Source organism: Perissodus microlepis, chromosome 12 (genome assembly GCF_051167445.1).
Source record: "Perissodus microlepis isolate ML-2025 ecotype Zambia chromosome 12, ASM5116744v1, whole genome shotgun sequence".
NCBI lineage: Eukaryota > Metazoa > Chordata > Actinopteri > Cichliformes > Cichlidae > Perissodus > Perissodus microlepis.
The window spans coordinates 35,429,761-35,456,581 of NC_140472.1; the positions used below are offsets into that span (position 1 = coordinate 35,429,761).

General features: G+C 40.9%; 1 protein-coding gene across 1 annotated transcript; it reads left to right on the forward strand.

Moving 5' to 3' along the window:
- Window positions 1-3,911: 3,911 nt before the first annotated feature.
- On the forward strand, window positions 3,912-19,662 carry LOC146376780 (uncharacterized). The gene is made up of 5 exons (XM_084945377.1): window positions 3,912-4,214; window positions 8,315-8,358; window positions 13,440-13,499; window positions 14,970-15,572; window positions 15,773-19,662. The coding sequence occupies exons 2-5, from the start codon at window positions 8,343-8,345 to the stop codon at window positions 18,745-18,747; spliced, it is 3,654 nt and encodes a 1,217-aa protein (XP_084801503.1). The 5' UTR covers window positions 3,912-4,214; window positions 8,315-8,342; the 3' UTR covers window positions 18,748-19,662.
- Window positions 19,663-26,821: the final 7,159 nt, after the last annotated feature.

The window sequence follows — 26,821 nt, forward strand, 5'->3', positions numbered from 1 at the left end:
GTATTAAATTAAACCACTAGTTTTGAAAGCAGCAGAAAATGACCAAGTTGACCCTACTTAATCTAACTTAACTCTGCCCATTTACATTTTATTGTAGGTTGAACGAGATGGAGGCAAAGTTCTGTGCAATTACTGATGACCAAATCGAGAAGTTGGTTCTTCCATCAGGGTCCCACCATCAGTAGAGGAGCTGCAAAGTGTTGTGAAGAATACCTTTGGGATTTCAAACAACTTCAGTCTTCACTATTTTGACCCAGAATTTCAGGACGACTTCACTATTCACAGAAGTGACCAGATAAAACACAAAGACGCTGTGAAGGTTGTTGGCATCACCCTGGTCATCCTGCCATTTTTTGGCAGCCCCTCTGATCACCTGTCAAGGTCAAAGGTCAAGGTCAAATTTATTTATATAGAAACAAACAGCCGATGCTGCACAAAGTGCTTAACAATATAAGAATGGTATTAAAAAGCAACAATGTAAAACAATAATAACAATAAAAAACAATAATAGGACAGTAAAAGAATTAAAACAATAACTAAACTAATTCAAACAAGACCAAAATGCTTGGGTCATAGTGTGTTAAAAGCCAGGGCATAGAAATGTGTCTTTAGTAAAGATTTAAATTGCTCAAGTGTTTGTGCAGATCTAATATTTAAGGGGAGACTATTCCAAAGTTTGGGACCTGCCACAGAGAAGGATCTATCACCACGGGATTTGAGATTAGTCCGTGGGATGGACAGCATTAGTTTTGAGCTAGACCTCGTGGTTTTTCCTGGAGCATAGGCAGAGAGGAGCTCAGACAGGTAAGGAGGGGCTCGGGCATTAAGAGACTTAAAAACAAAAAGTAAAAGTTTAAATTGGATCCTGTAGGAGACAGGAAGCCAGTGTAAAGAAGCTAAAACTGGGGTTATATGCTCTCTCCGTTTGGTACCAGTTAGCAGGCGAGCAGCTGCATTTTGACCATCTGAAGACGATGGATGGAGGCCTGATCTAGACCATAATGCAATGAATTGCAGTAGTCTAATGTGCAAGTAAGGAAAAGGTGAATAACACGCTCAAAGACGTTAGCCGGGAGGTCTGGCTTTACCTTGGCCAGCTGTCTTAACTGAAAGAAGCAGGACTGAACTACTGCACTCACCTGCTTATTCAATTTAAAAGAACCATCAATGTAGACACCGAGGTTTTTTACACGTGTTTTACAATACGAGGAAAGGGGCCCAGAGTGCTGTCGATATGATTAAAGTTGCCAAAAATGACAACCTCAGTTTTATTTTCATTTAGCTCTAAAAAATTTAATGACGCATGTTTGACATCATCAGCGTAATAAGAGCTGCGGATGGTCTGACCCTGCTTTTAAAGGTAGATAAATCTGCAAATCATCAGCAAAACAGTGAAATGAAATGTTGTACCGCGAGAAGATGGAGCCCAATGGCAACAAATAGAGTGCGAACAGGGCAGGACCCAAAATAGAGCCTTGAGGTACACCGTATTTAAGAGGGGCTATTTTGGAGTTGTGGGGGCCCATATTGACATGAAAAACCTTTCTGACAAATAGGAACGAAACCACTGGAGGGCAGATCCTTTTAGGCCAGCATGAAATTCGAGCTGTGATAACAGGATGTCACGGTCGACCGTGTCAAAAGCTGCTGACAAGTCCAACAATAAAAGGGCAGCAGGGCTGCCAGAGTCCAGAGTTAAAAGAATATCGTTAAAAACCCTTAAAAGTGCCGTCTCAGTGCTATGTAGTGATTTAAAACCAGATTGAAATTTTTCAGAGATCATATTAAAATCAAGGTGGGCCTGCAACTGTAGGTAGACCACTTTCTCCAAGACCTTAGATAGAAAAGGAAGCTTTGAGATTGGCCTGTAGTTGGACAGAACAGTTGGGTCCAGGTTTTGTTTTTTAAGAAGAGGCTGAACTACAGCTTGTTTAAAGCATGATGGGACGCAGCCTGTAGCAAGAGACGTATTAATTAATCTCAGGATAAAAGGCCCAACAGTATTAAAAGTGCTTTTAAGCAAGCTTGGGGGGAGACAGTCAGAGGGGCAGTGTGATGATCTTAGGTTACTAACTACCGCGGTCAAGTCATTAAGGGAGATGGGATCAAACTGCTCTAAGACAGCTGAGCACATAGGAGAAGGACTCTGATCTGAAGCAGCAGACGACGAGACAGGAGCCCTAATCGATAGAACCTTGTGATTAAAAAATGCTAAAAAATCATCGCACATACTTGGCGAAGAAGTGACTCCAGCATTAACACGTGAACTAAGAAAGCGATTAAGAACATTAAAAAGTACCTGAGGCCTGTGACTGTTTACTGACACTAAGTTTGAGACAAACTGTGTCTTTGCAGTTTTTACAGCTTCTTGGTGAGCAGAAAGACGAGTCCTTAAAATCTGTAGGGAAACGTGCAATCTGTCCTTTTTCCATCTCCTTTCAGCGCGTCTGTAGTCACGTCTGAGGGAACGTGTATGTTCATTCAACCATGGCTCTGATAAATGCTTAGCGCGCAGTCCTGAGCGGAGCAATCGAGTCCAAGATATCAGTGCAGGTAGAATGAAGAATGTCCGAAAGGTCCTCAACACTTTTACAGTTGGAGTTCATTATTCCAGAATCCACAAAGGCAGCAGAAAAAGCGGGCGCTGTCAACTGACTATGACTCACCATCCAATTCAGTTGTATCCAATGTTCACAGAACGTTGTGAGCCCTGGCCGAAGCTGTTCCCCACAGTCTGCATACGAAACTGAAATGTACCTGGAAAGAGCCACTGAGAGTATAAAAAGAGTGGAAATCTTCTGCCCACCTCCAAAGTAAAGACTGACATTCTCGAGAAGTTGGCTGAAACTGTATCTTCAATTATGGCCTATTCTTCCTATTATTTTGGGGGCAAGCACTAGTGAAGAATTTCAGTGCATACAATCTAAATTAAGCAGAAAAATATTATATTATACATTTTTTATACGTTTTATATTCCACAATAAAAACAATTACAGTTTGAATGTTCTCTTTGTGAAATTGCTTCATTTTACTCAGAAAAGAAGTTAAATTAATTTAATTTTCTCTTATCATTCAGTCATTATTTATAAAGTTAATAAAAAAAATAATTTCTTTGTAATGGATATTTTAGTAATTTTTTACTAAACCTTTACCAGATTGTTAGTAAATTTAAAATGTTAGTAATTTTTTTCAGAGATTTATTTCAAATGAATTTATTTTTTGTTACAATCAGGCAATTTTAACCTTCAATTTGAGATTTTGTCCCTAAATCCAACATATTTACAATTGAATTTTATTCATGTATACTTTTGGTTTTTGTTGAAATTTAATTAACATTTTATATACATTTTACATAAATTGCTTGAAATTAAAATCTACTTAAGTAAATTAAGCGTCACTTTGTTGCCATAGGTTTTTTAAGTAACCTCTAGTCACAGTCTTTACAGTGTACTAAAGGAAAAAGTAATCCTAAAGCAAAGGACATTACTAATGAACACTGATTATACAGAAAAATTAACACACTTTTTTTAGGTTAATAAAGATCACCGTCTTATATGTCGTTCTGCCTTCTTCAGCAACTACTCAACATTAAGTAGTTTTTATTCCGCAGTGTGACGTTCAGAGTCCAGCTGAGAGTTTAACAGACTGTTGTTAAAACATATAAATATATCAGCAGGTTATGAGTGAAACAGGAAATGCAGTTACAATTTAAATGATCTGTACAACTTTATTATGTGATGGCTTTCGTGAATGGTCAGATTATCGATCCGAATTGCAGTCAGCAATGAATTATGGGACGGCATTTTCTCCTCCCTTTTCATAAAGGATGGTCCAGTGTATCCTATGCTAAAGGAGGCAATAAAGGAAGCACTGAAGCTCCTTTCTTTAGTGTTTGGAGAATTGGAGCAGCTCTTACTATGGCCGCCACGCAGATACTTCCGCGTCTGCGTCATTTACAGTGGAAACCTTCCTAAGCAAATTGGAATGCACACCTGGTCAGTTAAATACTTTCGCTTTCATTCGCGTCGGTGCGCAGTAATAAATTCCTCCGTCGAATCAAATCAAACTAAACGTTTTAAAACGAAAAAGAAATATATAGAGGAAAGCTGGATGCAGTCAGTCAGTGTGTTGGCTATATGGACTGATTTTAATAATTGATGACTGGCAGCACGAGAGGACGAACCTGGAAGGAAAGTTAGTCTCATGAGTGTCGGGTGAGTTTGTGTTCAACCCTTTTTTGCTGATAAAACGGTGATTGTGCTGCAAACAGCTTCGTTAAACTAAAAGACAGAAATAAGCTTCTCTTTCTCACTGAACTCCAGATTTCAAGAAGTTTTTATAACTTCAGGTTCAGTTTGAGTTCTGGCTGAAATCAGACGCGGAAACGGTGTAGAAGAATAGTGCTGTTTGCTCTTTATTTCCAAGGTTACTACTGCACATATTACTCAACTGTAACTGTGATCACCTTGGTCTTAATCTTTCCATTTAGTTTATTTCATTTCCTTACTAGAAATTAGACGTATGCCAACAACAACAAGTAACCAGACCTCACTGTTAGCATCAGAAGAAGAAGTGAGGAAGGTAACATTAATGTGGTAAGAAAATAATTGGGAGAGATTCGAGGATTAAGGCAAAAACGAATGGCTATTTTGACCCCAAGCTGTTGTTTTTTTTTCTTATCTTTTCTTTTCTTTCTTGTCTTTTCTGTCCTGAACAGGACAGGTTTAACCTGGTTTAACCTGTCCTGTTCAGGTTTAACCTGTCCTGTTCAGCGGGCAAGAGGAAAAAAATAAGAGAAAAGGTAGGGGAAAATTAAAGATTTGCAGTGGTGACCAGTGTGGAGCAGCAGGGAAGGGATGAGCTGTTGCTAACAGCTAGCTTTTAATTTTAATATCTAGGGCAGATGCACCCGGGGTGCTGGGCTGGACTTCTGCCCACTACTGAATAACAGCAGGGAAGCGAACCAAGTAAACTGCATTTTCTTTGCCCCTGAACATTACCTGTAATGCAGGGATTTCATATTTGTCTTTGTGGCACCATCCCTGGGACCTCTGCACTTACATGCCGGTTACAACTTATGGCTCTTATCTGATTTTCACGAGTTCCTTTAATTGCTTTCTCCCTCTAACTTTGATGCCATCTTTCCCCCATTTTTATCTTTATTATATAGCTACTGTAAGATTTACACCTTAATCTAAGGCCCTTCTGATATTTCTGAGTCATGTTTATTTCAGCTTTATTTTACAGTACTCTTATTTGGCAACTGAATTTCAGACAATGTAGCTGTAGAACATTTTCAATGAATGGTTTGTGAAATACCGGTTTTTACTTGTTAGCTCACACTGAACAGGACTAACTGCATTCGTGTGTGTGTGTGTGTGTGTGTGTGTGTGTGTGTGTGTTCAAATCCTATTAAAATGGTGAAAAGTTAGAGGACATAGCTTTATGATAAGCCATCCAAATCACAGAACACTGACACAAGTAGAAGTTCCCTTATGTTGCTTTAAAGCAGGGGTCGGCAACCTCTCTGATGATGAGTGCATCTAATATTTCCTCAGAAGTCAGTGTGCCATATGACTGTATTAGCAATATATTTAATAACGCTCTCTATTAACAGTTACACACTACATAGAACAACTTCATAGAATTATGTTTGTTCACAGATGTTGGCAGCTATCAGCGAATAGTTATCAGCTATTTTGAAACAAAAAAATGACTTTTTATCCATAACAGCAAATGAACTGTACAACAGAAAATACAAATGCTATTTATGGTCTCCTCACAACAATGATAAGAAAAATAAACTGGGCCAATACGGCATGTTTGTTAATACAGAGACACACATGTTAATGTGATCTCTGGGCTCCCACTCAGAGACACAGGTCTCCAAGTGTCCAGCATTCAGAGGCTACCTGAGGACTCATGTGAGAGAAAACCTGCTCACACAGATATGTAGAGCCAAATACTGTCAATAAGGCCTCTGCAATGTTCTGAAGACAGTTAAACTTGTCAGGTAGTGATGTCCAACAGGTGAACATGCAGCTCCATGAACACGCACAGCTGTGGATTCCAGCTGCGTTCATAGTTCTGCAAACTTTGACCCCCACAGAGTCGAGCTTTTCAGTTCAATCACCTGCATTTCGATGTCGCATTAACAGGCATTAACTCAGCCAGTTAATGCGAGACAAATCCAGCTGCTCATTAAAGATTTCTGGTTTGATCAGAAAAGAAAACATTGGTCCAAACACCTGAAAGTCCTGAAAACAGTCTTTGGATGTATCCGTGTATCTCCGTGGTGGTGATGCTGCGCTGAGCGGACAGCTCCTGAAGCTTTTGAAGTGTCGGAATGTGGAAATTTCAACATCGCTTGAAAAAACTGACAGCTAGCAGCGTCCCTCTCACCGGTAGGCTAAGTTATTTTTAGCCAATCTGGTAGTTGGGGTTGTTAGCTAAGATACCGTCATTAAGAAGAGGCACAACTAATGTGTCTATGCGAGCTGATTTGTGATGTGCACCGCTGGCCCGGCCATTTATTTTTTAATGCACCTTCTCAGATTAACTCACTGCGTGTCGTGCCCAGGGCTGCACTGGGACAAAAAATCGGCATTTTGACTAGAGACCGGCCCACCAGGTATTAAAGCCATAAAGCCTTTGAATGAAAACAAACACTGTTGTGACAGTGATGTACAGTCTTGTTGGTATATGTATGATTTCTATACATTTTACATCAGATGAAAACTTTGATTTATCTGAGGGCCTCTGGATGTCTGGGGCCTGGATCTCCTCCATACCTGCTTCATGCCCTGGAGGACGGGGCTGTGGCCCCCCCACACCCTCTAGCAGATCATTACATTAAGGAACAACAAAAAACAAGCGCGCTCATGCTCACAGGTGTACACACGGGTGATCACACACACAAACTACACCCTTTTTGGCTCCTACCACAAAGCACACTGTGTGCTGTCGATTTTAGGTGCTGCACAATAATGTTTAATATTTAGTATTTACTGTTATATTCACATAGATCATCGCGATGATGTTGTTTATTATATTAATCTCTTTTTTTTTGCTTGCTTTCTCTTTTTTCTTTTTCCAGGTGATTGATATATGTATTTTTTTTGTCTGTTTGTTTTGTTGGTTTTTTGTTTTTTGCCCTTTATCCCCGTTCCTCTTCCCCGCTGTTTTTCTTTCCCTACCTCTCTTTCTTTCTCCCCTTTCTTTCCCCCAGTCATGTCTGTCCCATGTTTAGCAAGTGAAAATAAAATAAAATAAAATAAAATAAAATAAAATAAACAATAAAAACAAAGGTGAATCAAATAGACCAATATGGCAAGGCTGGGATGGTCCATTTGGTAAAGTAAATCTGTTGGGCATTTCTTTGCCTTTAGACAATAATTCTGATGGCAAAAGAACCAAACGGGACAAGCGGAAGAACAAACAAACAAACAAAAAACGTTGGTTGAAAGATTTAGATAATTATTTAATAAAAGCGAGACATTTTAAATGAGAATAAGAAAGTATTTCTTTGTGCCCCCCTTTCCCTGTTAATGCCCTACCTGCCCCCCTGGCAAAACTTTGCTAGACCCGCCCCTGCACAGTGTTTTTTTTTTGCCTGTCCCATTTGGTTCTTTAGCCGTCAGAATTGTTGTCTGAAGGCCAACAAGGATACCCAATGGATTTATTTTACCAAGTGGATCATCATGGCCTTGCCGTATTGGTCCATTTGATCGACCTTTGTTGTTATTATTTATTTTATTTTATTTTCAGTTACAGACAGGTCAAAAATGACTCCAAGGTTCCTCACAGCGTTACTGGAGGCCAAGGTAATGCCATCCAGAGTAAGAATCTGCTTAGATACCATATTTCCAAGATTTTCAGGGCCGAGTACAATAACCTCAGTTTGATCTGAATTAAGAAGCAGAAAGTTAGCGGCCATCCAGGTCTTTATGTCTTTGAGACATTCCTGCAGTTTAACTCATTGGTGTGTGTTATCTGGCTTCATGGACAGATTACATCTTTATTCTTGACTCAAATAAGGAGAGTTCATTTGGAAGAACTGAATATGATTCATTGAGAGTACTTCCATTCACCTTAAAGTGAACAACAGTCTGAAAGGGACTTTCTGCCATGTTTTACAGGCAGTCGTGCTTCTGAAGACAAGTTTTTGTTCGCTTTGTTGTGAATATTTACATAAAACCATCCAAGTGTCTGTATCCAGCACCGTCTGTGCAAAACTCCTTCGATGTCAGAGGTTCAAACATGAAAAACAAACTGTTTTCTCTGTCATTGTTGTTTTTTCTTTTTAACTCCACAGTCAGTGAGTTCTGCAGCTGAATGACAGCATGGCAGCAGCATTTGGTGAGTCTTACTTTGTCACACTTACATGCAGTATCTGTGAGTTACCTCCCTCTACAAGCACTTTCTGACAATAATTTAATTGTTTCTTGGTTTCTCCTGTTTGGAGAAATGTGAAAAAAATGAAGAAAAAGTGATTATTAGAGGATAAACGATGTGACTACAGGTTAATATGGTACAGCAGGTCTCATCTGAGTGTCTTTGCTGAACCAGGATGCTGTGTTGCATGTAACATGCTTTAACAATGTGTTTAACCAATAACATATGTCAATTCAGTTCAATTCAATTTTATTTATATAGCGCCAAATCACAACAAAAGTCGCCTCAAGGCGCTTCATAGATACAGAGAAAAACCCAACAATCATATGACCCCCTATGAGCAGCACTTTGGCGACAGTGGGAAGGAAAAACTTCCTTTGAACAGGAAGAAACCTCCAGCAGAACCAGGCTCAGGGAGGGGCGGGGCCATCTGCTGTGATTGGTTGGGGAGAGAGAAGGAAGACAGGATAAAGACATGCTGTGGAAGAGAGACAGAGGTTAATAACAGATATGATTCAATGCAGAGAGGTCTATTAATACATAGTGAGTGAGAAAGGTGACTGGAAAGGGAAAAACTCAATGCATCATGGGAATCCCCCGGCAGCCTACGTCTATTGCAGCATAACTAAGGGAGGATTCAGGGTCACCTGGTCCAGCCCTAACTATATGCTTTAGCAAAAAGGAAAGTTTGAAGCCTAATCTTAAAAGTAGAGATAGTGTCTGTCTCCTGAATCCAAACTGGAAGCTGGTTCCACAGAAGAGGGGCCTGAAAACTGAAGGCTCTGCCTCCCATTCTACTTTTAAATACTCTAGGAACAACAAGTAAGCCTGCAGTGCGAGAGCGAAGTGCTCTAATAGGGTGATATGGTACTACAAGGTCATTAAGATAAGATGGGGCCTGATTATTTAAGACCTTGTATGTGAGGAGCAGGATTTTGAATTCTGGATTTAACAGGAAGCCAAAACAGGAGAAATCTGCTCTCTCTTTCTAGTCCCTGTTGGGACTCTTGCTGCAGCATTTTGGATTAACTGAAGGCTTTTCAGGGAGTTTTTAGGACTTCCTGATAATAATGAATTACAGTCGTCCAGCCTGGAAGTAATAAATGCACGAACTAGTTTTTCAGCGTCACTCTGAGACAGGATATTTCTAACTTTAGAGATGTTGCACAAATGGAAGAAAGCAGTCTTACATATTTGTTTAATATGTGCGTTGAAGGACATGTCCTGGTCAAAAATGACTCCAAGGTTCCTCACAGCGTTACTGGAGGCCAAGGTAATGCCATCCAGAGTAAGAATCTGGTTAGATACCATATTTCTAAGATTTTCAGGGCCGAGTACAATAACCTCAGTTTGATCTGAATTAAGAAGCAGAAAGTTAGCGGCCATCCAGGTCTTTATGTCTTTAAGACATTCCTGCAGTTTAACTCATTGGTGTGTGTTATCTGGCTTCATGGACAGATAGAGCTGGGTGTCATCTGCATAGCAGTGTAAATGTATGCTATCTCTTCTAATGATGCTGCCTAAGGGAAGCATGTATAATGTAAACAGAATTGGTCCTAGCACTGAACCCTGTGGAACTCCATAATTAACCTCAGTGTGTGAAGAGGACTCTCCATTTACATGCACAAATTGGAGTCTATTAGATAGATATGATACAAACCACTGCAGCACAGTACCTGTAACACCTACAGCATGTTCTAATCGCTCTAATAGGATATTATGGTCGACAGTATCGAACGCTGCACTGAGGTCTAGCAGGACAAGCACAGAGATGAGTCCACTGTCAGAGGCCATAAGAAGATCATTTGTAACCTTCACTAAAGCCGTTTCTGTGCTGTGATGAGCTCTGAAACCTGACTGAAACTCTTCAAATAAGCCATTCCTCTGCAGATGATCTGTTAGCTGTTTGACAACTACTCTTTCAAGGATGTTTGATATGAAAGGAAGGTTGGAGATTGGCCTATAATTAGCTAAGACTGCTGGGTCTAGAGATGGCTTTTTGAGTAAAGGTTTAACTACAGCCAGCTTGAAGGCCTGTGGTACATAGCTGATTATTAGAGATAGGTTGATCATATTTAAGATCGAAGAATTAATTAATGGCAGGACTTCTTTGAGCAGTTTTGTAGGAATGGGGCCTAAAAGACACGTTGATGGTTTGGAGGAAGTAATTATTGAAATTAACTCAGAAAGATCAATTGGAGAAAAAGAGTCTAACTTAACATCAATGGTACTAAGAGTAGCTGTGGATAATATTAGTTTGGAGTGGAGGGCCCACTCCTGAAGTCCTTCTATGACTCTGTGGTGGCCTCAGCCATCTTCTATGGTGTGGTCTGCTGGGGACAGGAAAAGACTGAACAGGCTTATCCGAAGGGCCAGCTCTGTTCTAGGATGCCTTATCTTATCTGTGGGATGATTATTGGTAATTTTTTCTCTAATGATAAAAATTTTATTTGTGAAGAAGTTCATGAAGTCATTGCTAGTTAATGTTAAAGGGATGGTTGGCTCAACAGAGCTCTGACTGTTTGTCAGCCTGGCTATAGTGCTGAAGAGAAACCTGGGGTTGTTCCTATTGTCTTCAATCAGTGATGAATAGTAAGATGTTCTGGCTTTGAGGAGGGCTTTCTTATAAAGCAACAAACCATTTCTCCAGGCTAAATGATGATCCTCTAAATTTGTGACACGCCATTTCCTCTCCAGCTTACGAGTCATCTGCTTTAGGGTACGTGCTTGAGAATTATACCACGGAGTCAGGTACTTCTGATTAGAGACCTTAGTTTTCACAGGAGCTACAGTATCCAGAGTCGTACGTAGTGAGGAGGTAAAATTATTAACAAGATAATCGACCTCTGTTGGAGTAGCGTTCAGATAGCTGCTCTGCTCTATGTTGGTACAGGGCATTGAAGATGATAACAGTGGTGGATTACAGTAGATGTCTTTCTTAAACTTAGTTACAGCGTTTTCAGAAAGACATCTACTGTGATAAAGTCTACTCTCCACTGCTGTGTAATCAATTATTGTAAATGTAAATGTTATCAGGAAATGATCAGACAGGAGAGGGTTTTCAGGAAACACTGTTAAATGTTCAGTTTCTATGTCATATGTTAAAACAAGATCTAGAGTGTGATTAAAGTGGTGGGTGGGTTCTTTTACAGTTTGAGAGAAGCCAATTGAGTCTAATAACAGATTAAATGCCATAGTGAGGCTGTCATTTTTAGCATCTACATGGATGTTAAAATCACCCACAATAATTATTTTATCTGAGCTGAGAACTAAATCAGATAAAAAGTCTGAGAAATCAGACAGAAACTCTGTGTAAGGCCCAGGTGGATGATAGGTGGAGTTTTACAGCTGGGGTGGACGAGGTTAAGCATCAGGCTTTCAAATGAATTAAAAGTCTGTCTGGGTCTTTCGTTGATTAATAGGCTGGTGTGAAAAATTGCTGCCACACCGCCCCCTCGGCCTGTGTTTCGAGATTTCTGGTAGTTAGAATGACTCGGGGGTGTTGATTCATTTAAACTAACATAATCATCCTGCTGCAACCAGGTTTCTGTAAGGCAGAGTAAATCGATTTGTTGATCAATTATTAAGTCATGTACTAACAGAGACTTGGAGGAGAGAGACCTAATATTTAATAATCCACATTTCACTGATTTACTCTTTGGTTCAGATGTGGATACTGTACTGTTCTTTCTTTGTGATTGTTTATGTTTAAGTTGTTTGTTGCTGGTTTTTAGTTTGTTTTTTGTCTTTTTGGGAGCTGACACAGTCTCTGTGGAGATGGGTTTTTTTTGGGGGGGGGGTAGCAGGAGGAGAGAAGCTGCAGAGAGGCGTGTAAGACTGCAACTCTGCTTCCTGGTCCCAACTCTGGATAGTCATATTTTGGGGGGTTTAATAAATTTGTCCATATTTCCTGAAATGAGAGCTGCTCCATCCAAAGTGGGATGGATGCCGTCTCTCCTAACAAGACCAGGTTTCCTCCAGAAGGTTTGCCAATTATCTATGAAGCCCACATCGTTTCTGGGACACCACTCAGACAGCCAGCAATTTAAGGAGAACATGCAGCTAAACATGTCACTCCTGGTCTGATTGGGGAGGGGACCAGGTTGGTGGTGTACCTGGGGCTTCTGTTTAAGACTATGCTTCCTCCTCACCGTCACCTAGCCGCCCTCTTTCCCCAGCTGCTTGGGGTCTGCCGGGGAACAGCTAGCGGGGCCTACGCTCTCTTCGGCTGCACCAGCTACAGGGGCCTGGCTAGCTACGGGTGAATGAAGGGTGCGAAGCCGAGTCTCCAATTCAGTAATCCTGGCCTCCAGAGCTGCAAATATGCTACATTTGTTACAGATCTCATTACTGCTAAAGGAGGCCGAGGAGTAGCTAAACATCTGACACAATGAGCAGGAAAGTGCAGGAGGGACAGGTGAAGTAGCCATGGTGCTAACGAGTCGGCTACGAGCTAAGCTAAGCTAGCGAAACAGTACAGAGACAGTGAGTGAATACTTTGGCTATAAATTAGGTAGTGAGAATGTCAGAATGTATTTTCTGAAAATTAACAGTCATGTTTAATAATCTTTCCCAGAACTAATGTGATCTGTTCATGCAGTCAGCCGTTGACATTAAAAGTGCTTTCTTCCATCTGATGTAGTCATTGCAGGATAACACATTATGTCTCAGTGCATAAACTACTACTGTAGAGGCTAAGCCTACGCTTGAAGCCACTGAGGTGGTCGTTAACGGGGGTGACGCGATGTCACTGGTATGCATGAATTAAGTAAACAGTCCAATAAATCCAGCAGTATGTATCTTGTCCTTTTTGGTCTTTATTCCGTATCAACTTAACATAACAGCGCAACGGTCACAAACTGTTTGCCTTCTTACAATTAATGACACACCTGACGCCGATTACGTGCGTCTACCTTAAATACCTTTACATGATCAAAACAGAAAAAGGTGACCTCTAGCGACCACATAAGGTATTAACCCAAGAATGGCTCCTACAACTACTAATAATAATGAAAGAAGAGTTATTTATTTCTTTATCTTTGCAGGACCACAAGACACTTTTCCCAGACGTCGCAGGAACAGCATCGAATTTCTGCCACCCTACAGTGAGTTTTTAAAGAAAAGAATATGTTTAATGCAAACTTTAACTGGGCAATTTAAGGTGGAAGACATTAGGCAGAAGCAGGTGAAGACAAAATATAGCAGGAAGTTGAAGTGTTACACCCCTGAAAACAGGGGGAAAAGAATCACGAGAGTGATTATGACTTGCGTCTCTCATGCAGTAGTTTATTGCAGTGAAAATGAGCAGAAACGTTTCACATTCTGTACTGCTAAATGTCACATGGTGGAAGAAAAACACTAGTATTTCGGTTTATTATTTAAAGTGCTTACTATACATATACTTGAGCAGGTTACCTGACAAAATGGCTGACAATCGCAGCATTTTTAGCTCCTGCCGTTATCTTAATGGCCATTACACAGTACAAAACTGAGGCTCAAAACCGCCACATACATGTGCACAAAACTGTAATATAATGCTTCTAAAGCTTACAAAACAATGAAGGATTACCTCTTAAATATCTTAACAGTGTACACATTGGAAATATATCAACTTTTAAACACTTTTACCTGAAAACAGGGGGAAAAGAATCACGAGAGTGATTATGACTTGCGTCTCTCATGCAGTAGTTTATTGCAGTGAGGAGAACGCGCGAAAGCCCCCTAGTGGAGAATAGAGACACTACTAATCGATCCCAGAAAAGGCTTACTAGCCGATCACTGATGTATAGATTGCAGTTCTCTTAAATAACATGAAAGCCATTAATATAACATGAAAAATAATAAACTCTTAACCATTTTCTTACCATATTTACATTATTTTCATCCTTATATCAACTGATATGAATGAGTATTAACTGAACAGTTTTATATGCAGTAGTCCTTCAACCTGTCACAGAAGCCTGTTTGGAATAATGAAAACCTCTTAGTGCACGGACTCTGCTTTCTCTCTTTACATTTAAAGCTAATATAATGTATAGAAAAGTGAAGAAAACTATTTTATGTAAACTTTTGGGTGTCATTTCTGGGAGAGGTTACAGCATATCAAATTTCTCCTTAACTTCATGTTAAGAGATCAAACATTCAGGATACCAGTGTTTGTGTAGCTCCATGCCACAGACATGAAGTTGGTGCAATTTATTGAAACTGATGCATTCTGTGACAATGATGCTCAAAAGAGATTATAGAAATAAAATTGTGCCAAACAAGAAAAAAAAAATTGGTCTTCAGATTATAACACTGTGGATGTAAAACTGAGCTTTTAACAGAGGTCAACTCTCAAACTTTATGTAGTATTCTCATATATGAATATATATCTATGGTTCAGTAATGGTCCATAAATACTAGAAAAAATAACACATATTTTAACAAGAGAACAAATTTTCAATAATTAAAACTCAACGGTTACAGGGGAGAACTTATTAAAAATAAATTACAACCTATGATATAATTTTGTTGCTGCTTGTATTAACTTTGAAAGATTCTTTGTTCAGTGTTTGTGTTTGCTGTCGTTTCAGTGTCTGAGCTCAGAGCTGTCCTGCTGGGGAACAGCTGGTCTGAGAGGAGCTCAGTGGGGAACTTTATACTGAGAGAGAAAAAGTTCAACCCTGAGGAAGAACTGGACCGATGTGTCAGAGTCAGTGGACACATTCAAGGGAAAGAAATATTTCTCATCAACACTCCAGATCTGCTTCATCCAAACATCTCAGAGGAGAAAATAAAGGAACACGTGAAAAACTGTGTGAGGCTCTCTGATCCTGGACCTCATGTGTTCCTGCTGGTTCTACAGCCTGAAGACTTCACTGAGCATCAAAAAACGAGACTCTGCAGAGTCCTGAACTTCTTCAGTGATCATTCCTTTGATCATTCACTGGTTCTGATATCACCACCCAGGCGTCTAGGTTTAGGGTATATGTTCATGTACTATGCAGCTATACAGGAAATGATGCAAAGATGTAATAACAAGTCACTGCAGCTTGAAAACCTCAACATTTGGGAGTTACTAGAAAACATGGAACGCATTGTAGAAATGAACAATGGAACACATGTGATCTGTCAGCACACCAGCACTGAACAAAGAAAAGAAGCTCCTGTTACTTTGAATTATCCTCAGCCTGTTGGTAAGTAAAAACCCCAAACTCTATCTGTAGATATTTTAACATAAAGACACTTTCTAAAAAGTGCTCAGAAGGAACTATCCACCAAAAACATGAAGCAGTATTTACTGAAGATGAAAAAAGTGAAGAAAGACCAAAAGGCTTTTAGGATCAGTCAGACAGTCTGAGAGTAATTTCCTGTTTGTATCTTTGCTCCTTTACAGGACGTAGACTCTGCATTTTGCTGTTTGGAGGAAACTCAGCAAAGAAGACAGAATTCTGTAACTTTATTGTGAAGAAAAATTACGGATTTTCTCCAGACAGAGAGGTTTTCGATGGAGAGTGGAGAGGAAAACCTTTAACAGTAGTGAAAACTCCCGACTTCTTAAGTCCGTCTCTGAAAGCAGCGAGAGAAGAGATGAAGAGCTGTGTGAGTCTCTGTCCTCCTGGACCAAATGTTCTACTGCTGATGGTGAAACCTTCTGATTTTACTACGCAGAGCAGAAAAACTCTGAATTTGACCCTGAGTGTGTTTAATGAAAATGCCTTTAAACACTCAATGGTCATCATCACAGATGAGGAGGAGATGGGAGTTTCAGTTAATTCTCTACTTAGAGATTGTGAAGGTAGACAGTACAACATGTTTGAAAATGATCACAGACAGTTGATGGAGAAGATTGAGAACATCGTGCATGAGAACAAAGGAAAATTTCTCACAGTCACCGAAGAGACCATCAGACCAAAGTCTGAAGACATCAAACCACCTGAAAAGATCAGAAGATCTCAGTCCCAATACATCAAACAAACTGAAGAGACCATCAGACCAAAGTCTGAAGACATCAAACCACCTGAAAAGATCAGAAGATCTCAGTCCCAATACATCAAACAAACTGAAGAGACCATCAGACCAAAGTCTGAAGACATCAAACCACCTGAAGAGATCAGAAGAATAAAATCTGAACTCATCAAACCATCGTTAAACCTGGTTCTGTTAAAAGAAGAGGCTAAACCCAATCTGAAGTCCAGTCTGAACCTGGTTCTGTGTGGGAGGAGAGCAGCAGAGAAGACGTCAGCAGCCAAGGCCATTTTAGGTCAGACTGAGCTTCATTCAGTCTCCAACTCATCAGAGTGTGTTAAACATCAGGGAGAGGTGTGTGGACGTTGGGTTTCCCTGGTGGAGCTGCCTGCCTTGTATGGAAAACCTCAGCAGGCAGTGATGGAGGAATCACTCAGGTGTATCTCCCTCTGTGATCCTGAGGGTGTCCATGCCTTCATCCTGGTCCTACCTGTGGCTCCCCTCACTGATGAAGACAAGGAAGAGTTAGAGACCATCCAGAACACATTCAGCTCTCGAGTCAATGACTTCACCATGATTCTGTTCACTGTGGACTCAGATCCTACAGATCCAGCTGTTCTTAACTCTGTTAGACAAGACACAGACATTCAGAACCTCTGTCAGACTTATCGAGGACGATATGTTGTTCTCAACATCAAGGAAAAGCGAATGATCGCAAAGCTTCTGCATGAAGTGGAAAAGATGAAAGCTAAAGGATCCAAGTGCTTCACAAAGGAAATGTTCACCAAAGCTCAAATGGAAAAGGTAACAAGACTTAAAGCTGAATTGCAGGAAGTTAAACGCAGCAGTGTGGCTTCATCTGATGATGCAAATCAAACTGAACAGTCCATCAGGATGGTGCTGCTTGGAAAAACTGGCAGTGGGAAAAGTGCAACTGCAAACACCATTTTGGGCAAAAAGGTGTTTTTATCCAAAGCCAGTGGGAAATCTGTGACCAGAGAATGTCAGAAAGCAGCAGGAGAGATTGATGGATGTCCTGTTGTTGTGGTCGACACCCCCGGCTTGTTTGACACGACTCTGTCCAGTTACGAAGTTCGACAGGAGCTTCTGAACTGTATCAGCATGTTGTCTCCTGGACCTCACGTGTTCTTACTGGTGCTGCAGATCGGTCGATTTACAGAGGAGGAGGAAGAAACTGTGAAAAAGATCAAAGAGATTTTTGGAAAGAAGTCAGGAAACTTCATCATTGTTACCTTCACCGGAGGAGATGAGCTTGAAGACATGTCCATTGAACGTTACATAGAAGAAGAATGTGCTGATTTTGTAAAAACTCTGATTAAAGGCTGTGGAGGCAGATACCACGTCTTCAACAACAAAGATCCAAAAAACCGTAGACAAGTGACAGACCTGCTGATCAAAATTGAAGCCATGTTGAAAGACAATTATGGCAGATACTACACCACTGAGATGTTCCAAGAGGCCGAGGCAGCGATACAGAAGGAGATGGAGAGGCTGCTGAAACAGAAGGATGAAGACATGATAAGAGAGAAGGGGGTGCTTAAAAGGAAACATGAAGAAGAAATGCAAAAAATAAAAAGAGAAATGGAGGAACAGATCTCTAAATTTGAGTCTGAGAAAGAGCAGAGCTTGAAAAAACTCAAGCAGATGGAGGAACGCATTAACCAGGAGCGAGAAGAGAGAGAGAGAGAACAGAAAATCAGAGAAGATGAAAACAGAAAGAAGAAAGAACAGGAAGAAACTCAACAACAACTATGGAAACAAAAACTGGAAACTTTGGAGAAGCAAATAGAATCTGAATCAAAAGAAGAGCTCATCAGAGAGCTGGAGCAAAACAGAGAAGAAATGAAAAGAGAGAGAGAGGCCTGGGAGATGGAAAGGAAAGAATGGTGGGACAATAGGTATAAAGAAAGTAAACAGAGACGAGAAGCAGAAGATAAGAAAATCAAAAAGCTGACAGAAAAATATGAAAAGGAAAAAGAAGATTATCACAAAAGAATAAAAGATGACTGTGTCAGAATAGAACAGGAGGAAAGAAAAAGAAGAGAATTAGAGAATGACAACAAGAAAAAAATGAAACAAATGAAGCAGAAATATGAAGACGAGGCCAGGAATCAAGCTGAAGACCTCAATGACTTCAAAGAGAAATACACCAGTGACTTTGAATCTCTGATAGAGAAATATAATGAAGAGATAAGGGATCTGAAGGAAACATTTAAGATGTTAGTGCAAGAGCATGAGAAACACAAACATGAGTATTCTCATTTGCACAAGGTCTCCAGTGACAAAGAAGAAAGACTGAAGAAAGAATTGGAGGAGATGCAGAAAAAGCATGAAGAAAAAATTAACAAATATAAACAAAAACATAAATGCATCATAGCCTGATGACTTTAAACAGTGCGGCAGTAAAACAGAGAAGAACACATGAGTTTCATACCAGTGTTTGAAAGTGAACATAAAATAAAACACATGGAACATCACAAAGGACCTACAGTTGCCTCAGACCAGAGAGCGAGTGATAGTCCTCATAAAAGGACATTCATTTTCTATCTTCTCCATTTGAAAGTAAAAGTAATTCAAAGTAATTCACCAAATTATTGTCTGTTAATGATTTCCACTGCAAACCTGGAAATACTGAACAGTTTACAGATGATATATTTGAAATATTAATTGTATGATTTGTATTATATGAGCCACAAATATTTTATGGCAGGATTAAAAACATAATAATAATTTCTGATCTGTTCTTTGCAAGTTTTATTCATTTAAATAGGAAGAAAAATAGCTGTGAAAAATTTACTTTGTAAACAATAAGATAACATAAATTTAGATATAAAACTGGTAAATATCAAAATACATGCACATAATAATTACTGATATTGAGGGTTTAAAAAAATTGTATGATGTTACTACATTATTTTCTAATGTGTCTTTGTGTGCATTTATTTGAGCGCTGTGTTTATATAGAGTTTGATACAATTATTTAAGTGGGTAGGAAATGTTTTATTGACTTTTATTGACTTGTGAACAGTTTTTACTCTGATTTTATTGGTGGATACTATACACGTGCAGTACCATAGTTCCTATATGGAAATTCAGAGTGAATATAAAAAAGTTGTTGGTCATTATGTAAGAATGTTTTATAAAAATAAAATGTCCTTCTATTAATGTATCGTGTGTGGTCTGATTACTGGAAAGTCAGGAACATATATGGATATATGGCAGACTTTCTTTATAAATAATCTAAAAGGGCTAAAATGTTGTTCTTCAGTTTTGTTGGATCAAGTTACGGAAGTGTAGAGCTGCCACCCAAGCAAAAGAAAAATAGAGGTATATCCCATAATAACATGAAAACTTGTTCTAACAATATATTTTTCACGTTTGAACAACATAATATCACGTTATTACAATATAAATATTATATTGTTAGAATGTGATAATCATATTGTTTGAACGATAAAGTTTTTACGTTATAGCATATCTTTTATTGTTCAAACACGATATATTCGTTTGCCTTAAAACATAGTGAAGTGGATGACAGTGCAGATCAGAGTGCGAGAAAATGGCTGGTTTATCTGAATTCATTAAGTTCTATTTTGTGCTTGGACTGAGGCATGGGGAGATCTTGCTGTTATTGAGCAGCTTGGACAGTACTGTGATAAGCATGCGGACACTTAGAAGAAACCTAAAACGCATGGGACTGTACAGGAGAAAGAATGGGTCCGATCTGACTGAGGTGGCAGGATTTCTTCTTGATAAACTGGAGGGACACGGCAGGGTCCATGGATATAAACTACACCGCCTGAACTGCATTCAGGCAGGTTATGTTATCACGCAGAGTACTGTGAGATATTTACCGAAATATCTTGATCCTTATGGGGTTGAGAGAAAGACAGACAGAGAGAGGATAAAAAGTTGGCTTTAACAGCCATCATGCTTGTAAACCAGGCTTATTATCATTGTGTTCAGAATAGGAAAAAAAATCATATTTCATTGGCCAGAAACATAAAATCAGGCTGACTAAAACAATTCACGTTCAATAATTACTTTAAATTTTCCCCAATATTACGCATCTACCACTGTTATTCTTGTTGTTGGGTATTTTTGATAAACTCTATTGTTCTGACTGATACGGTGCTCTTGGGTGACATGTTGAGCCAAAAGAAATGTGTTTTTGTACTGATATAAGATTTTTCTAACTGTAAATGTTTAACAGGAAGAGCTGCAGCAAGTTGCACATTTGTGGAACACCCACATAATATGAGGAAGCAGAAATGCAGTTGCTCCATGTTAGGGGTGGGTTTTGTTGATCCATTTTCCGATTAAAATCAATTCATTAAAGTCCTGAATTTTTAAATATAAATCTATTTTGCCCCAAACGCCAGAATCTCAGTTTGAACCTCATAAATTTCAACAACCACCAAACAGCTGAAACAGTAAATGAGAGCAGGTGCACGGATTCTGCACAATGACGTAAACACAGAGCGCGCACGCGCCGACGGATCAGAATCTGTAATGCTGGGCATACACTGCGATTTTTGAGCTGATTTTTCAGTCGTGCGACCGTTTTGGTGATCGGCCCGAGTTTCGCCTTCATTGTGCGTCATGCATCGTGTAGTATACATGGGGTAACGAGAAGTGATTAATAAAATTAATTAATAAAAAAGATATAAGATAATTATTGTTATTTTTTTTGGGTTTTCTGTTTCAAGGTCATAGCAAATTAATTTCTCAATATATGTAACCAAATCTATGTACTCCAGTGAAAAATCAAAATTAAACCAGGTCCTTGTCATTTACAAGTCCCACAGCCCCACCTGGGACTACGCACCCGTTCTCACTCCCGACACGTAAAATACTGACGTCTGTGAAGGTTCTCAGTCATCCAGGTCATCGTAGTCAAAGGAGCTTGTAAAGAAAAGCGTCTGGACTTGTTTAAGTTGTTTGAAGATGTTTCACCTCTCATCTGAGAAGCTTCTTCAGTTCCGAATCCCCATTAATATAATTGAGAAAGGCCCCAGATTTTGGCAAACTTAAAGTGAGTGTAAGACGATAACGAACCTCTTCAATATACAAACATGCAATAGTCTCACATAACCAAACACTAAACAAAGGAGGTGAAGCATTTTTTCTAAACAGTGTCACTGTGGCTTTTAAAGCCCAAAACATGCTGTGGCAAAAACTGGTCCACCCCAAGGATCGGGTCCCCCGACACAAAGAGAGTAACATAGTGTACGCTGTGAAGTACTAGGAGGATTGCCAGGATTCATACATCGGGGAGACCACACACCCTCTGGCAAAGAGGATGGCACAACACAGCAGAGCTACCTCGTCAGGCCAGGACTCAATCAATCATTCAATCAATCAATGATGAGGATGTTCACATCCAGGACAGGGAGGAACGCTGGTTTGAGGGCGGAGTCAAGGAGGCCATTTACATGAAAAGGGAAAGACCATCTCTGAATGGAGGAGGGGGCCTAAGGGTCCATCTGTCACCGTCGTACAATGCTGTGATTGCAGCCATTCCCCAGCTCTCTGTACTTTGTTGGAATTTCTTCCATTATTTATTGGTCACATTGTTTTATTGTATAAGGCGTAATTATTGAGTGAGCACAGTCAGTTCCTCATATGTGGAAAATAAATAAATGAAAACCTACTTATATAATCTGGGCTTTTTTGTCTTTTGTTTGCATATTTGTTATTATTATTATTTGCTTTATGTATTTTTTAAAAATATTTTTAATGTATTTTTGAAATGTTTTTAATTTGGTAAAGTCACATAACTTGCTCATGTTTAGTTGACATTGATCAGCTCTTTTTATTAAACTGTGTTGCTCCACACATGTCAAGGAGCTGGGTCTGAGGGACCCAGGGCTCAGGAATAGTTTCTGGACTTGTGTATTTTTGGTGCTGCTGTCCCTCGGTGCATATGTGTGTTTGAGCACCAGTTTACAGGCATCTTCAGGGGGCAGTGTGCAAGGAGTATCATGGGAGCGGAGACATGGAGCACGAGCACTGGGAAGAAGACACGGAACGGCAATCGGGGTGCAGGGGGATTCTTTGTTGTGCAATTATTTACGACTGTGGTGGGGCGTGGTCTGCGGTGCCGTGCAGGTAGGGCGAGTTAACACACGGGGACTCAGGGGTTGGTGTGTGTTGTGGTGAGAAGTGCTCAATAAAATGGCTCAAAACTATGATCCTTGGACCCGTCGTGCCTTAATTCCACCACAACGACACTGTAAACAAACACACTGTCTGCTTCCAAGAGTCCAGCATTTGGGTCCTCTGTCCCCACAACCCCACGGTCTGCCAGCGCAGACTGTGACAACACATGAGATAAATACTTTTCTCAGCAGAACATTTCTTCTTATCTCTCTTTTATCAGGTTCTTAAAAGCACCGAGCATTTTCTGTTGAGCTCACAGGATGTGATCCAACCATGAGTCAGCAAAAATAGAGACGTGAACTGATGGCTGATTTTGTTTTAACACCTGTGGTTTGTGCAGCACACTTTTGGCAACACATCATAGAGCCTTGGTCACCAACAGGCGGGCTGCAGTTCAGATCTGAACTCAGATGTTTGATGTTTCTAATTTATTCTCAGCACCTTCATTGTGAAAATTAATAATAATTATTGCTAAACTGTACTTTCTTTATTTGACATCCAGTTGTTGACTGCAGACACTGATACCACTGTTAGGCTACTTCAATATAAATCTTGTATTGAATTATAATGTATGTGGAACTTTATGATCTTCTGAAACCTAACCGGCATTTGTGTGTGGAAGCAAAGAAAGACTTTCATTGCACAGAGAAATGCTTTTTCTTCTTGTACATATGACATGAAACACTTTGAATCTTGAATCTTTGTTTAAGGATATTCTCTCTAACTGGACCTCTTTACATTTGAATTGATTATCCTTATCATTGAGTCCATTGACTTCAGCTGAAATAAAGTTGCCAGGCCCACATCTGTGGGTCCTGCTGACCACAGAGTATCAGGAAGAGTCGCAAGTGCGGCCACTGCATCAGCATGGTCTGCTCTTTCTCTTCCGGCAGGCAGAGGGAGCCACCACAGGAGTGACTCAGCCTCAATCAATGGCAGCTACACCAGAGGTGACCCGGTCTCAGCCAGTAGCTGGGACATCACAAGGCAGCTTAACTACACCGAGTGTGACTTTGCTTCCTCTTTCGCATTTCAGCCCAGAAGGAGCTCTGGAAAAAGCTCAACCTGAGGCTCCTAGGAGTGCAGAACGGGTCAGCCAGGAAGTGGCACCCAGGATTCATGGACTTCTCTATCAGTTTCTCCAGCACTCGTCTGGCACAAGGAATGAGACAACAACCTGTAACCAATATTCCCATGAAAGTAACAAGAGAAAACATGGCAGACATAAACACACCCTTCCATTGCCCAAACACAGATGTCACCCAGTTCTCCGGCGCATTATTGACTCCCGAATGTTCATGCATAGTTTTGGACAATGTTTTCAAACCCTCCAGAGCCCTGGTTACAGAGCCATCTGGAGCAGTGTTGTTGGGAATGAAAGTACAACACATGTCACCAAACATGGCACATACACATCAATGTGCGCGTGTCATGTTGTGGTATAGCTTTTACCTTACTCCCTATAGGCATTATTGGTGCCTCTAACCGCACCATAGCACATGTCCCCACACTCCCCAAAGGGTGTGATGTCCACAGTAATAATACAACCCACTTCTCGCCCATGTACCTATTATGGTGTTTGTGTCACTTCCATTATTTGTGGTCCTTCCCATGAGTGTCGTGACACCAGCTTGGGTCAATTTCTCCCAGAGAGTATTTCACACTGTCCGTTGAGAATTTAAAGCATGTGTAATTATTTTGTTTGGGTATAAATGATCCTACCTGTGTGCGCTTGTCAATTGGTGGATATAAACTTGACAGTGTGGTGCACTCTCCTGTGGACACAGCTTCTCTAGTCAGCCTCAACATACAATTATAACCCCACTCATCCTCTGGATACAGAGGCGCAGGTTCAGTGAACAAACGAGGCCTAGCTGTGGCACAGGCAACACAATCATCTACATGCTGTTCCCTATTTTGAGCCACCCAGTCCAGCCAGAGGTTACTGTCACTGAATCCTGTGGCACGTTCAATTAAATCTTGTGGTTTCAGGCGAGTGTAGTTGACTACAACTACCTTTCTATCTGAGTTTTGGTTACTTTATCAGTGATGTCCCATTATCCCTTACTACAGGCTTTGTTGGATTAGCTTTTTTAAGAAAATTAACTTTTATTAACCCCTTTGGGTCTGTCCCTGCAGTTTCCACACCCAGAACTAGATATATAGAGTTTTGACGCCACCAGTTCCCCATTGACAGGGTCAGTGGATTCTGGGTCAGACTATAATCCCTCTGAAGCTTTATCTCATTCCCTGGGCCCTGTTCTGACACCTCCCAGTTTTCCCCAGTGTATCCTCTTACCTGATTCCAGTTCCGACACCAGCCGGGGCGATCGTGGCTCAAGAGTTGGGAGTTCGCCTTGTAATTGGAAGGTTGCCGGTTCGAGCCCCGGCTTGGACAGTCTCGGCCGTTGTGTCCTTGGGCAAGACACTTCACCCGTTGCCTACTGGTGGTGGTCAGAGGGCCCGGTGGCGCCAGTATCCGGCAGCCTCGCCTCTGTTGTAGCTGCCATCACCAGTGTGTGGATGACTGGACGTGTAAAGCGCCTTGGGGTCCTTAGGGACTAGCAAGGTCGCCTTCCCCTCTCACAATATGTATTCACTGCATAATCCCAACACACCCACACATTAAATCCCCTCCAGCTACTGTTTGCTCCCTTGCAGTTAAAAACATCACACAAATCAAATGTGAATGAAGTAGTGGACGCATTAACATAGTCCAACTCTAGCCCACCATATGTGTTGAGACACTCATCCTGTTTACCTGAGACCTCACGCTTAGATTTTCCTGGTGACTCAATCATTTTGGACTCTGGAGTGGGTGGAGCTCTGCGTCTGGGCAATTCACCTGTCTGCAAAAAAACAAACAAACATATTAAAACACTTGCACATGCCAACACCCCAATTATTTTCCAATTACCCCACAACCCCATAATTTCTGTTCCCATACTCTCCTTTAACTTTAGACTGGAGCCCCAGCCCATTAAGCTTCACGCCTCCTTAACGCCCCCTCTTTGGGTCGAAGGATTCTCTGCGATCCTCCTCTTCTTACTTCGACCTTCCAGGTGGACTACTGGTTGGTCGTTACACGGGTGAGAGGGTTTATTCTGCCTCTATTTCTTTTTTACCACCCGTGTTATTTGGAGATGAGCTCTCCTCCACCAAGCTCTCATCGGCTACTGCACACTGAGACCAGTGATACCAGGTCTCACCTCTCCCCTTCAGTTGGACCGCTGTTGTGGTCCGAGCCGTCACTTCATATGACCCCGTCCACCTGGGCTCTTTCCACTTTCACTTAATGACCTTCAGCCACACTGCTTTGGCGTCGGGGACGGACCTGTCCACCCTGTTCACTCCTGCTGCAACCTGTTGTGTGAAACTGGACACAAGAGCTTTTAATTCTTTCCAGTACTCTGCATGCGTTCTGTTACTTTTTATACTTCCTTCAGCCGGGATCGCTGTCCAAGGAGCTGGAAACTGTCGTCCTGTCAACAGCTCGTACGGCGTGAAACCTGTGGATTGGTTAACAGAACACCTTATGGTCATTAATGCAATGGGCAGGGCTGCAACCCAATTTAGCCCCGTTTGTGCACAAATTTAGGCTATTTTGTTTTTCAAATTTAGGTTCATTCTTTCTACTTTTCCTTGGGACTGAGGATGATTCACTGTCCCAAACCTGTGTTGCACCCCCAGCCTCTGTTCTACTTCTGCCAAATCTTTATTTTTGAAATGGGTCCCATTATCTGACCGAATTCGTTTGGGAAACCCATGTCTGGGGATGTAATTGTCACGATCGGGCGAATTACACACAGTAATTGTGGCCAGCCGGTCAGGGCATCTACACACACCAATAAATACCTGACTCCTCCTGGACCCACGTCGATCATGTCAGTGAAGTCAATCATGATCTCTTCTCCTGGTCTCTCTGGAATGGGAAACTTACCCGCTTCTGGCTTTATCACTGGCTTTGGATTGTGCCTCCCACAGATCAAGCACGTCCTGGCTTTCTCCTTAATCATATCTTTCAAAAATGGGTGCCACCAATGGCACAGATGTCTCTCCATCTGGGCCACACCCACATGACCGAGCCCATAGGCTTCGGTGATCTTCTGTTTTGCCAGTTTTGCAGTCAGCACAGGTCTTCCCTTGGGTCCTCTCCACAGACCTCCTTCCTCCCATGCTCCTCGGCTCTTCCACACCCCCTTCTCCTCCGGGGCTGCCTCCTCTTGGGCCTTTCTGCCCTCCTCCATCATGTTGACTCCTGATTCCTCCTCTACAATTCTGTTGGAGAAAGATG

Coding starts and splice junctions, on each gene's coding strand:
- LOC146376780 (XM_084945377.1), top strand. Junction 13,500..14,969: donor CGAATTTCTGCCACCCTACA/GTGAGTTTTTAA, acceptor CTGTCGTTTCAG/TGTCTGAGCTCAGAGCTGTC. Junction 15,573..15,772: donor GAATTATCCTCAGCCTGTTG/GTAAGTAAAAAC, acceptor GCTCCTTTACAG/GACGTAGACTCTGCATTTTG.